Source organism: Ranitomeya variabilis, chromosome 3, assembly GCF_051348905.1.
Source record: "Ranitomeya variabilis isolate aRanVar5 chromosome 3, aRanVar5.hap1, whole genome shotgun sequence".
NCBI classification, from domain to species: Eukaryota; Metazoa; Chordata; class Amphibia; order Anura; family Dendrobatidae; genus Ranitomeya; species Ranitomeya variabilis.
Window position 1 is genome coordinate 116631978 of NC_135234.1, and position 12678 is coordinate 116644655.

At 43.0% G+C, this 12678-nt stretch overlaps 1 protein-coding gene across 9 annotated transcripts in view; it reads left to right on the top strand.

Annotated features, from left to right (window-relative positions):
* The window catches only part of TSPOAP1 (TSPO associated protein 1), a 268852-nt gene that overhangs the window by 202934 nt on the left and 53240 nt on the right, over positions 1–12678 (top strand). For all 9 annotated transcript variants that reach the window (XM_077294576.1, XM_077294575.1, XM_077294581.1 and 6 more), the window contains 2 exons: positions 995–1146; positions 1348–1914. In XM_077294576.1, coding sequence (XP_077150691.1) covers positions 995–1146; positions 1348–1914 — 719 coding nt within the window. The remainder of the gene's footprint in view (positions 1–994; positions 1147–1347; positions 1915–12678) is intronic.

The window sequence follows — 12678 nt, forward strand, 5'->3', positions numbered from 1 at the left end:
ATAATCATATCGACCTGGAGGACCATGTTGCCAGGTAATTTTAACCGCACTCCAAAAAGTGGAAGGACTAAAAGGAATGCAATGGCAGAATTGCATTTTTTTCACCTTTTTACTGCACTTGGAATTTTTTTCTTGTTTTTCGGTATATTATATGGTATAATGAATGCTGTCGTTCAAAACTACAACCCGTCTTGCAAAAAACAAGTCCTCATATGGCTAGGTCAATTGAAAAATAAAAAGTTATGATTCTGGAAAGAAGTGGAGGGAAAAGTGAAAGCAAAAATCAAATGTCTGTGTCCTTACAGAGCATCTGTCAGTATGATCAACCCTCCTAAGCTCTCTATATGGGCATGCAGGTCATAGGAAGCTGAATAAAATGATACCTTAATATCTCTGATCCAATATCTTATTCCAGAGAAGTCCATATTTTTCTTAATATGTAAATGAGCCATTAAGATCTATGGGCCAGACATAGATCTCCCCGAGATTCTGTCTCCAGAGCTTCTTTTAAATGAAAGGAGAAGTTACCAGTGTGCATGATGTAATGACTGACAACTCCTTTCATTTAATCTTTAGAGGCAGATTGTCAGGTAGATCAGTGTCCGGCCCATAGATCTTAACGGATCTCAGATATTAAGGTATCATTTTATTCAGGTTCCTATGACCTATATGCCCATATAGGTCATAGGAGGCTTAAGAGGTTAATCAGACACATTTTACTGCAATCCAATTTAGTCTAAAACATAACAAGTCATAGATATAATAAGTCTGAATAGTTTACTAGGTTTTTGTTGCTGGAGGAGTTCAGGTGCATTTACCTTAGTAAATCTCCTTCAGTTGACTTAATGCGTATATGGAATTAAATCTCCTTCAGTTGACTTAATTCATACATTTTGGCATTTGGCACATTTTGGCAATTTTTGTTTGTTTATTAAAAATATGTATATTTGTATTATCATTCTGCATGTTTATATTTTTTCTTGCAAATGTACAGGTCCTCCGGATGCTCCTCTTGACGTCCAGGTTGAGATGGGTCCAAAACCTGGTGTTTTGCTGATCACTTGGCTACCAGTAACAATAGACGCAGCGGGGACATCTAATGGGGTCAGAGTGACTGGCTATGCAGTGTACGCCGAAGGACAAAAGGTAGATTCTCCTCTTTGGAGCGGACATGCCCAATACTACAGTTTCAAACAAATTAAGAAAGAAGATAAAAGTTTCTGTTCCTGAATAAAAGCAGATCCAAAAGTGGTCATAGGAGCCTAATAATTGTTTATATCAAATAATATTAGTCCTAAGTGATGCATTTCTATAGTTTGCACTTTACTAGTCTCCTTTGTGTTTCAGGTACTTGAAGTCGCGTCTCCTACGGCTGGGAGTGTATTAGTGGGAGCCTCTCACTTACAACTCCTGCAGGTGTCTCGGGAAATATCTGTGAGAACCATGTCCCCCAGCGGAGAATCCATGGACTCAGTGCCAGCTCACATACCCTCTGCCTTTGTAAAAGTCCCTGACAGTCCTTCCTTGTCACATACCTTTTCTAACACTAGCCTTATATGTGAGCAAGCATCAGGGCAAAACCTGTCTTCTCAATCTGAAAGATTTTCTCCTATGCCTCTTACTACATCGTCTCCTTGTTCGTTTCATAATCCACCAGCCTCTGCTTCCCAAGCTGATTTCTCCATCCCTATAAACTGTATTAGAGATGACTGTGTAGACGCTCTGCCAGTGCGGGTCCCGGCACTCAGCTCTTCCCCAGGTTACTGCCAAGGACCTTGTTCCAGTTCAGAACCTGCTGAGTTACAAGTAACATGTCGAGGTACACAGGACAAAGTCACTAGCAATGGTCCTGAAGCTGCCAGACCTGAACACACACTACAGCCTGGAGCCACCGCACCACAAGAACACAGTCAGGTACGCATCATGCTACAATCTGAAAGTCCACTCATGTTACAAGCAGTTTAAGTAACGCTTCACCTTTTATTGCCATATTGGCTCATAATTGTGTGGTGATTAAGCTCTCCCTATATGTGTTTAGTAATTGGAGCTTTATTTTTTCTCATATACAGCTATAAATCCATTGAATGTATTGACATACATTTAAATGATATGGACACTATAGGGGTCATTTTATTTGGACTTAAAAGCATGTATTTTAGGCTAAAAATATTTGCATTTTGCACCTTTTGGCTTTTAGTGCTGTAACTCTTTTCTCCTCTCCTCCAAGCTGATATATGGGCACATTAAGGGCTCTTTCAAAAGAGTGTATTATATGGTCATGTGCAGTCTGAGTAAGAAATTAGACCAAACCGCACACTGACTGGTGTAATTCAATAGGGCTGTTCAGATGACAGAGTGTCCATGTGAAAAAAGTCGCAACACGCACGATTCTCTTCTGTATATCCAATGAGACGTGCCCATTCAAGTCTTTGGGTGCACAAAACAAATCGGATCCCATATGAAAGATTGCATCTGACTTTTACAGATAAATTTCCATTATTGACCTAGGAAACTGTATTTGATCATCTACATTTTAAACTGCTGATGCATAAACACGGATGTCACATGGACATAAAATATGGACACATACAGTACACCTGTCTGCTTTTATGGGTCTATAAATCAGCTGACAGAGGGTTCCGCAAGGACACATAAGAGTTACAAAATCTTTGGCAGAAGATCTGACTGACAAATTCTTATTTGTCTCTTTTGCAGCCATTAATAGTACAACAAAAAAGATAAATGGTTATATAGCAAACATTGCAAATGTTTTATGAAACTCAATTGTAAAAATGATTTGTAGCCCAAATTACATGCATTTAAATAAAAACAAATGCCTTCAAAGTTGTCCATATCCTTAGTGGGTACCTATCATTTTAGCAAACTTCTGAGGCGCTAGGAACATGTCAATCAGTTTGGATTTGTTACCAAGACCCTGCTGATCACTTAAATGGAGGAGCCAAGACTGTCTTGTTTCTCCTCCTCTACAAGTGCCTTCATTTGTTAGATTTGGTGAACAATCCATAGCCATCTCCTTGTGTTGTCTCTCTGTTTGCAGTTATCTGTATCATAGTGGATCCAATTGGCATGAATAGTTTTATAGTTTTAAGGCTGAAGGAAGACACAAATCAATCAATTTCAAACTATAGCTTAACATCTTGATCCAGAGGAAGGCAAAAACCCCATGAGGTACGTGGGGCGTTCATTAAAGTGGGTCCCCTGACCCACTTCCTGTGGACTGAGAGCAATGAAACTTGGCACAGTTGTTAGTCACCTCTACATAGGTGCCACCTAGGGACATGCACTTCTCCCATCTCTTTAAGCAACTGTAAACAGCTCGCTTGTAGAATTCAACAGGTTGCTCCGAAAGCCATGTTGTGACTTCTTCAGAAATCAGAGTCTGATCATCTGGAAAATGCTTTCCCTTAAAAAAAAAAAAAAAAAAAGTCATTGTTGGAAAGAGGTGAAAGTCTGATGGTGCGAGTGAGTAAGGAGAATGCGGTAGAATTTCAAAGCCACAGGATCATGCTTCCATTTGGGCAACATTGTGAAGTGGTGCATTGTCTTGCAGAAGGCGGACACCTTTGGTGAGCATGCCACGTCTCTTGGTTTTGATGGCCTCCCGCAATTTCCGCAGCAGTGAGGCATAGTATGCCCCAGTTATCATGGTACCCTTTGCTAGGAAATCCATCAATACTACTCCTTGCTGGTCCCAAAATACTGTGAGCATGAGCTTGCCTGCCGAGGACTGGACACGTGCCTTCTTTGGAAGCGGTGAGTCATGATGCTTCCATTGTGGCCACTGGACTTTAGTCTTAGGATCATAGTGATGGACCGAGCTTTCATCCTGTGATCAGTCTGTTGTGTCCTCCTGGTTTCCGTGGCACATCGTCAATAGAGCCTGAGTGCATTCGACTTGTTCCTGCTTCTAAAAAGGTGTGAGCGGCCGGGGGGAACCCAGCGAGCGGATACCTTATGCATGTGAAGATGGTCTTGGATGATTTTTTACTATGGACCCCACAATAATCTTGACATTTTGGGCTAGGTGGCGATTTCCAAAATGGAGACCTCCACTTGGTGGATGGTGTGTTCATCAATAGCAGAGTGGGGTCACCCTGGAATTGGAGCTGTTTGCACCGAAGTCTGACCACATTTGAATTGATGATGCCTCTTCTTGACTACGTCATATGATGGGAAATCATCGCCATAAACCTTTTATCTCTTCAAACGTCTCCTTTGGTGTGCGGCCTTTCAAGTAAAGAAACTTGATGACTTTACTGTATTCCACTGGGTCCATTATCAAACCTCACACCACTTCAACTCCTGTAGAATCAGGACCGTTAATAGTTCTGAGTTGCAAACTGGCACATAACCTATAGAGACGTATATCATTACACATGTGCAGGTTCAGTGTCCTGTGATAAATAGAAATGGGTCAGGAGAAATCTTTAATGAACGCCCCTCGTAGATGGTAATTGCCCCATATTAGAGGAAACATTCCTTCCTAACTCCACATATGGCAATCAATATTATTATGTTTTGCTTATACATTATCATCGCTGTCCCCAAAGGGGCACACAATCTAAATTCCCTATCAGTATGTCTTTGAAATGTGGGAGGAAATTGAGAACCCAGAGGAAACCCATGCAAACATGGGGAGAACATACAAACTCCTTGCAGATGTTGTCCTTGGTGGGATTTGAACCCAGGACCCCAGCGCTGCAAGGCTGCAGGGGTAACTACTGAGCCACCGTGCAATCAGACTTGTTCCCTGGATCAGTGTCCCGTCACATAGTCATTCGGGCCCTCCTTAAACTTTATAAGTGAATCCACCATCACGACATCATATGGCTGAGCGTTCTATATTCTCACTGCTTGTATAGTAAAGATTCTGTATCGTACTTGCATTCCTAGATTTAAGGCTGTGTGCACACGTTCCGGGGTTTTTGCGCTTTTTTCGCGTTTTTTCACTATCCAAACGCGATAAAACCGTGAAAAAAACGCTCACAGTTAGCATCCTATTAAAAGAATGCAGTCCGCATTTTGTATGCACATGCTGCGTTTTTTTCCTGAGCGGAAACGCATTCCGGAAAAAAATGCAGCATGTTCATTAATTTTGCGGAATCACAGGGATTCCGCATACATATAAATGCATTGATCCGCATACTTCCCGCATGGGGCTATGCCCACCATGCGGGAAGTAAGCGGTTCATGTGCGGATGGTACCCAGGGTGGAGGAGAAGAGACTCTCCTCCACGGACTGGGCACCATATCACTGTTAAAAAAAAAAAAAAAAAAAGAATTAAAATAAAAAATAGTGTTATACTCACCTTCCGATGGCCCCCGGAGTCCTCCTGCCTCTCAGCGGTGCCGTTCCCAGGGATGGGATGCTGTGTGCGAAGGACCTGGGATGATACAATTTGGATAGCTGGCGCACCACAATGATATAATGAATCAAATGTGGGGGTGCAAAAATAGTGGCTAATACATGGAATAATTCAAAGCACAAGAAAAAGAGCCACCAAAGCATATGCACACCACCAAAATTATAATGAAAAAATACATAAGCTTTATTGGTAACATAATTAAAAACAATTAAAAACCATAAATAACTCCCTCTGTGAACATACTCCTAAGACAAACCTGTGTCACAAAAAACTCACATCAAATAATGGAGCATGTACATGATTTGTAACAATAAACCAGTGTTGTGCACACAATGATAGCAATTTGACTACTAGTAGTCCGTGTGATGCTCAGCAGGTCGTATTCAAGAAAGTAGCAGCTAATAAATGCATAAATGAGTGTACTCAAAGCCCAGTAGTACTAACAGCCCAAATATGTCATATGACCTCCAAAAAGTATCAATATAGACAGGTATAAAGCATGTGGCCAGAAAGTGCCCCAGAACAAGCAAAGGAAAATGTCTGAAACATGGACAAATATCACCTGCGCTGTTAAAATGAGGGACCATGTAGAAGCAGTCAAACGCTGCTCAGGGCATCAAGGCTAATTAGCTCATGAAGGAGGCCATGAAGCTGTGCAACCAAGGAGCAAGTTACATCAGAGGGAAAGCCTAACGCGTATCGCTGTTCAAAGACAGCTTCGTCACTTCCAAAGTCACTTCCCCTGAGCACCCCGGGATAGTCCTCACAACTGCTTCTGTCTGTCTCTGATGCTCGTTCTCTCCGTCCCCCAGATGATATGGCTAGGACGCACCCGTATGACGGGGTAGGCCTGGAGTTCTTCCGGGACTCTAGAGTCGCCCCTCTCCCACAGCTGCCTCCGTTGTTTGCTTAGGTGTTTTAGTGAGACAGACAACCTATAATTGGCTGTCCGGCCGTGGTTTGAAGTAATGCTTGTAGTCTCTTACTTGCTCGGCGTTCCGGTCACCGACTATTGCCCCTCAGAAGGATGTTGCCTCGATCTTACAGCACGACTCCTTCTGGTTCTATCACTTCTTTGCTGTATCCCCGTTTGTCACTGGTTTGTGCTATTCTTAGGAGTCTGCCAGGATCCCATCCCTGACAGGTCCTCTCACTAGCTCTTCCCAGCTACTTCTGCCTGTCTTCCTGTCCAACCCCCAGTTTTACCAGAGTGTGAGGAGTGGCCTACTAGATAGAACCACTCCCCCTGGTGGCTTCATGGCCTCCTTCATGAGCTAATTAGCGTTATTTATGGTTTTTAATTGTTTTTAATTATGTTACCAATAAAGCGTATGTATTTTTTCATTATAATTTTGGTGGTGTGCATATGCTTTGGTGGCTCTTTTTCTTGTGCTTTGGACCTGGGATGATGTCGTGGTCATGTGACTGTGACGTCATCCCAGGTCCTTCGCACACAGCATCCCTGGCAATGAAAGCCGCCGCGTGCACCGCTGAGGAGATCGGGTGACGTCGGAAGGTGAGAATAATCATTTTTTTTATTATTTTTAACATTAGATCTTTTTACTATTGATGCTGCATAGGCAGCATCAATAGTAAAAAGTTGGTCACACTTGTCAAACACTGTTTGACAAGTGTGACCAACCTGTCGGTCAGTTTTCCAAGCGATGCTACAGATTGCTTGGAAAGCGCTAGCATTCTGCAAGCTAATTACGCTTGTAAAACGCTAGTGTTTAGCGGGAAAACGCATGCCAATTCCGCATCCGATATACCCGTTGCAGGAGTTGCAGAATTCGGCAACGTGTGTACTTAGCCTAAAAAGATAATTAGAAAGATATTTTGTGTACTTTCCCTTCATATATTTGTACATTTTAATAAGATTGCCCTCTAAGCCTTCGTTTTTCCAAACTGAATAACCTCAAGATTGATAACCTGTCTTGGTATTGCAGTTCACCTATTCCCTTAAAAACCTTGGTCACTCTTCTCTGTTCCCACTCTAGTTCAGCTTTTTCCATCTTACAATACTGTGTGCAGTTTTGTGCTCCAGTGTAAGAAAAGAAAAAAAAAAAAGTGGCCGCACTAATGACTTACATGTACAGGCAAAACTATGTTCTTGTCATGAGCCTCTGGTAATGCATTATTGTATTTGCATAGGCAAAAGCTGTGTAGCACTGGTCGCTAAAGTTGAGTTTGTTGTCAACCAATACACTCAACTCTTTTTCAGTGGCATTTTGTTTCCTTGTCTCAAATGCATAACCTTACATTTATCCACATTAAACCTTTGCCATTTCACTGTCAAAGGGGGAGGGCGTTGGGCAGCTATGGGTTATCATGGCAGCCTGAGGTCAAATCCGGGTCTGCCAACAACAGTGGCCTGGTAATCCCTGCTGCTGACTGAGTCTAACAGGTGATCTGTCAGTCTAAAACTGACCAGCGATCAGATAAATAAAAGTTGTAGTCCCATACAGGGACTAAGTAACAAAGTAAAAAAAGGTTGTTTTTTTTTTTAAACCATTTAAAAAAAAAAATCACAAAAAATGAACACATTTGTAAACCAATAATTACTTGTATTTACTTAAATTAAAAAAGTACACATATATAACAAATATGGTGTTGCCATGTCCAGAACTATATAAAACTGTCCCACTACTTAACCCCTTCAGTGAACACCATTAAAAAGATGAATAAAAAAGAGGCAAATCACCATCATATCATATCATATCATATCACCAAACAAAAAAATTGAATAAAACGCAATTAAAAAGACAAATGTAAATAAAAATAGTATCCCTTAAAAAGACCTCTTATCCCCCCAAAAACACAAGCCACCATACTGCTCTATCAATGGAAAATAAAAAGGTTATACCTCCCAGAATAAAGCAAAATCAATTATTTTTCTATAAAATAGTTTTTGTGTAAAAGTAGCAAAACATAAAAAAATTATATAAATGTAGTATTGCTGTAATCATACCCGTAGTATACAGCTATCTTATCAGATTTAACACAGGATGAGCAGCATTAAAAAAAAATTCTCAAAAAACAATTCCTGAATTGCTGTTTTTGTTCATTCTGCCTCTCTAAATTCTGAATAGAAAGCGATCAAGAAATATGTACTCAAAAATGGAACCAATAAAAAGTAAACTCGTTCCGCAAAAACAAACTGGCACATGCCTGCAGAAATATAGAAAAATTATCTTTCTCAAAATATAATGATGCAAAAACTATTTTTTGTATAAAAGTATTTTTTTAGTGTGTAACAGCAGCCAAACCGAATATAAATCTGGTATCAAGAATAAATGTGATCCTAAATGTTATGGATAATGTTTCCAGTAAAAGCTTCAACTCAAGCCACAAAAAAGTCCCCACTCAGGTCTGTCACCTGTTAATGGAAATATAGGGGGCTTCCATGTTATTGGTAGCTCAACGGCTCTGGAAAAGTGAAATGCCTCCTCACCGCCACCTAAAGAAAAAAATTAAGTCCAGCAAATTCTGCTCTCCCAAATACAATTGCCCCCTCCCTTCTGAGCCCCAGTGTGCCTAAATCACATTTAGCGTCCTCGTTTGCCACTTCTGTAGTGGTGAGAGCCCGCCTAATTTATGAGGTTCATGTCTCCAGAAGCACAAGCTGGGCACAATGTATGGGCACTACAATGTACTGGTCACTACAATGACAGATTTGTAATTTTCACTAAGCAACATCCATCGCTGCTTGTATCTGGAAAATGCCCATGGAGTCAAAATGGTCACTACACCTGTAGATAAGTTCCCACAGGGGTGCAAATTCCAAAATGGGGTCAGTTGAGGGGGGATTCTGCTCTTCTAGCATTTGGAGGCTCTGTATATGGAATCAAGCAAACTATTCTATGAAAATCTGTGCTCCAGGAGTCAAACAAAGTCTAAGCAGTACTGTAGAGTACAGCCACATAAGGGGTATGGCCAAGTTCAGCTGAAACTTTGTGACAAATTTTAGTGCCATTTTTACCCATTTCCCTTTGTGAAAATGTAAAATCTGCTGTTAAAACACATTTTTCTTGTAAGAAAAATTGTAATTATTTTTTCTTCACCGCACAATGGTATAAGGCCCTATGACACTCCTGTGGTGTCAATATGATCACTGCACCCATAAATAAATTAATTGAGGTGTAGTTTGTAAAATGAGGTCACTTATGGAGGGTTCTGTTTTTTGGGGACCTCAGGGGCTCTGCCCATGTGACAAGGTAGCCACAAACCATAACAGTAAAATCTGCGCTATAATATGGCGTTCCTTCCCTTCTGAGCTTTGCACTGTGCCTCAAAAGTAGTTTTCGACTACTTACTGGGTATTGGCGTTCTCGGGAGAAATTGCATAACAAATTGTAATGTTCATTTCCTTCTATTATCCCTCTTAAAAGTACAAAATTGGAGCCAAAGCAAACATTCATTTACTCAGCCTAATGTTATACTATTCTATGAATAGCCTTAGGGTTAAAAATACACACTATTCACCTAGACGTCCATTTTCGCTAACAGACAATTTTACGCCCCAAAAGTCAAATAATCTTCCAAACAGCAGTTTTCCACCCCATATGGGGTTTCTGTGTACGCAGGATAAATTGCACAACAAATTGTACAGTCCATTTTCTATTGTTACCTTTGTAAAAATGCCAAATATTTGGGGCTAAAATAACATTTTTGTGTGAAAAAGTAAAATTTACATTTTCCAGGACGTCCCTCCTGACAGCACCCTGGAGGACGTCCTCCACCCCTTTGCTGGTACAGGAAACACACGAGAGTTTAAAAGGTCATGTCCCACCCCCAATCCTTAGTGTTTTTCCTGTCCCTGCAAGGAGGGACGCACGAGAGAAGCTGCGCAGACTTACCGGAGCTCAGGGGCATAGTGCGGCTTGCCAATACCCTTCCCCCCTGTCAAGTGGCTCAGGGTAGAAACTCTCCAGGTGGGGAGTCACTCTGCTCCAAAGACCAGGAGTGGGACGATGCTCCTGGTGGCAGCCGCTCCTCCCAGAGGGAGGCTCTCGGCTGCGGATGCGGTTCCAGGTGGCAGGGAGTCACGGCATTCAGAGCGGCGTCTCGCCCTGCACGGCGTCTTCCGGGAACTCCGAGGGAACCGTTTCACTTCCGATATCACAGCATCCGGCAACATCACTTCCGGTGGCGTCATTAAGCGGGGAAGTGCGTGCGCTCCAGCGCTGGAACGCATAGCAGCAGAGGCACTCCTATCCAAGTGTCCGGAGCACGGAGACTACTCTACCTACTGTAAGGATGGAAGGAGACATGCCAGGCGAGGAAGGGGTAAGTGCGCATAGCGCAGACTTCCCTCACTGCACGCCCAAGCAGGCCTATCCTATTTACTCCCTATCTTATGTCATTTAAGGATAAGGAACCCTCGCTGTCCCCCCCGCTCCAGCTCCAGCTAAGAAACCCAGCAAGGTCTCTGCAAAGTCCAGCAGGTGCCCTATATGCCACGTGAAGCTATATGCCACGGAATCCTATGGCAAATCCTTGTGTGCATCTTGCACATCTAAGGTTATGAGGGATGAACAATCTTCGCTTTTATCTGAGATGAGGTCCCTAATCCGGGAAGAAGTTCAGGCTTCCTTGTCCAGTATTACAGGGCAGTCCAGCCCCATCCCTGGCTGCAAGAGAGCCAGACGGGAGCGAGACTTGAAAGAGCCGGAGTTTAGTTCTGAGGACAGGTCTGACCCAGAGGACTCAGTCTCAGAAGAAGAGGGGGAGCTCCCCTCAGGGAGCCAGGACTACCATAGGAAATACCTCTTCCAGGCGGAGGAGACGAATGAACTTGTGCAGGCAGTGCGAAGCACAATGCAGATAGAAGAGACATCTAAGCCACAATCCAGATAGGACCTGATGTTTGGGGGACTTATGTCACGTCGACAAAGTCTTTCCTGTTAGCGAGCATATTAAAGCTATGATACTGGAAGAGTGGAAAAAGGCTGAATGTCGGCTGGTACTGTCTCGTGACTTTAAGGCTCGCTTACCATACGAGCCTGAGGAAGTCAAGCTATGGGAAGAGATACCCAAAATAGACGTTCCGGTGGCAAAGGTTGCCAAAAAGACAGCCATACCCTTTGAGGACTCATCAAATTTGCGCGATCCCATGGACAGAAAAGCTGACATACTTCTAAAAAGGGCCTGGGAATCTTCTGCGGCCCTAATTAAGACTAACATAGCAGCCACTTCGGTGTCCAGATCTAAGTACCTATGGATGGGGCAATTGGAAGAGCATCTGTCCAATAAAACCCCGAGGTCTGACATATTGAGCTCCCTTCCTATTATGAAATCTGCCAATGCCTTTCTGTCCGATATGACAGCAGAGTCGGTTAGATTCTCAGCTAGAAGCGGCTTGTTATCTAACGCAGCTAGAAGGGCGGTTTGACAAAGATCCTGGTCAGGAGATAATGCCTCTAAGACCAAGCTCTGCTCAATCCCCTTTTCAGGGTCAAGAGTATTTGGTCCGTCTCTAGATACTATTCTAGAGTCTGCCTCAGATAAAAAGAAGGGTTTTCCAGAGGACAAACCTAAGAGGTCTCAGTCCTTTCGGAAAGGATTCCCCTTCAGGAGACAGTATGATTTCAGAGGGGGTAGATCCAATAGAGGATCTTATAGGGGTTCCTGTAGCCAGGGCAATAAGAACAAGAGTTTCTTCTTCAGCCCCTCCTCTAAGTCCAAAACACAATGACGCCACATATATCGGGGGAAGGCTCCGCCACTTTGCAGAGAGTTGGGCCCAAATCACCCAGAATCAGTGGGTCCTTCGGACTGTGGCGGAGGGATACAGTATCGAGCTTTATTCCCCTCCTCCAGAAAGATACAGCGCACCTACGGTGGTCACGCGGGGCTCTGCCATTCTGTTAGACTTGCAAGAGATGCTCTCTTCAAAAGTCATAATTCCGGTCCCGCCACTAGAAGTAGGCCTATTCTCCATAACAAAGCCATCCAGCGACTCCCGCACGATAATAAATCTGAAACCTTTAAATGTCTGGGTCAGGTACAAAAGGTTCCGTATGGAGTCCATACGATCAGCAATTCACCTCATAGACCAGGACGCTGTGATGTGCACTCTCGACCTGAAGAGTGCCTATTATCAGGTTCCCGTCCACCCCTTATCTCAGAGGCTTCTGAGGTTTGCTGTAGCTCTGCCGTCCCAGACCTGTCACTACCAGTTTCAATGCCTTCCCTTCGGGCTTGCCTCAGCACCTTGTATATTCACAAAGTTGGTGTCGGAGATCGTCGCCTTCCTGAGAAACCAGGGAATCATAATAGTTCCATATCTCGA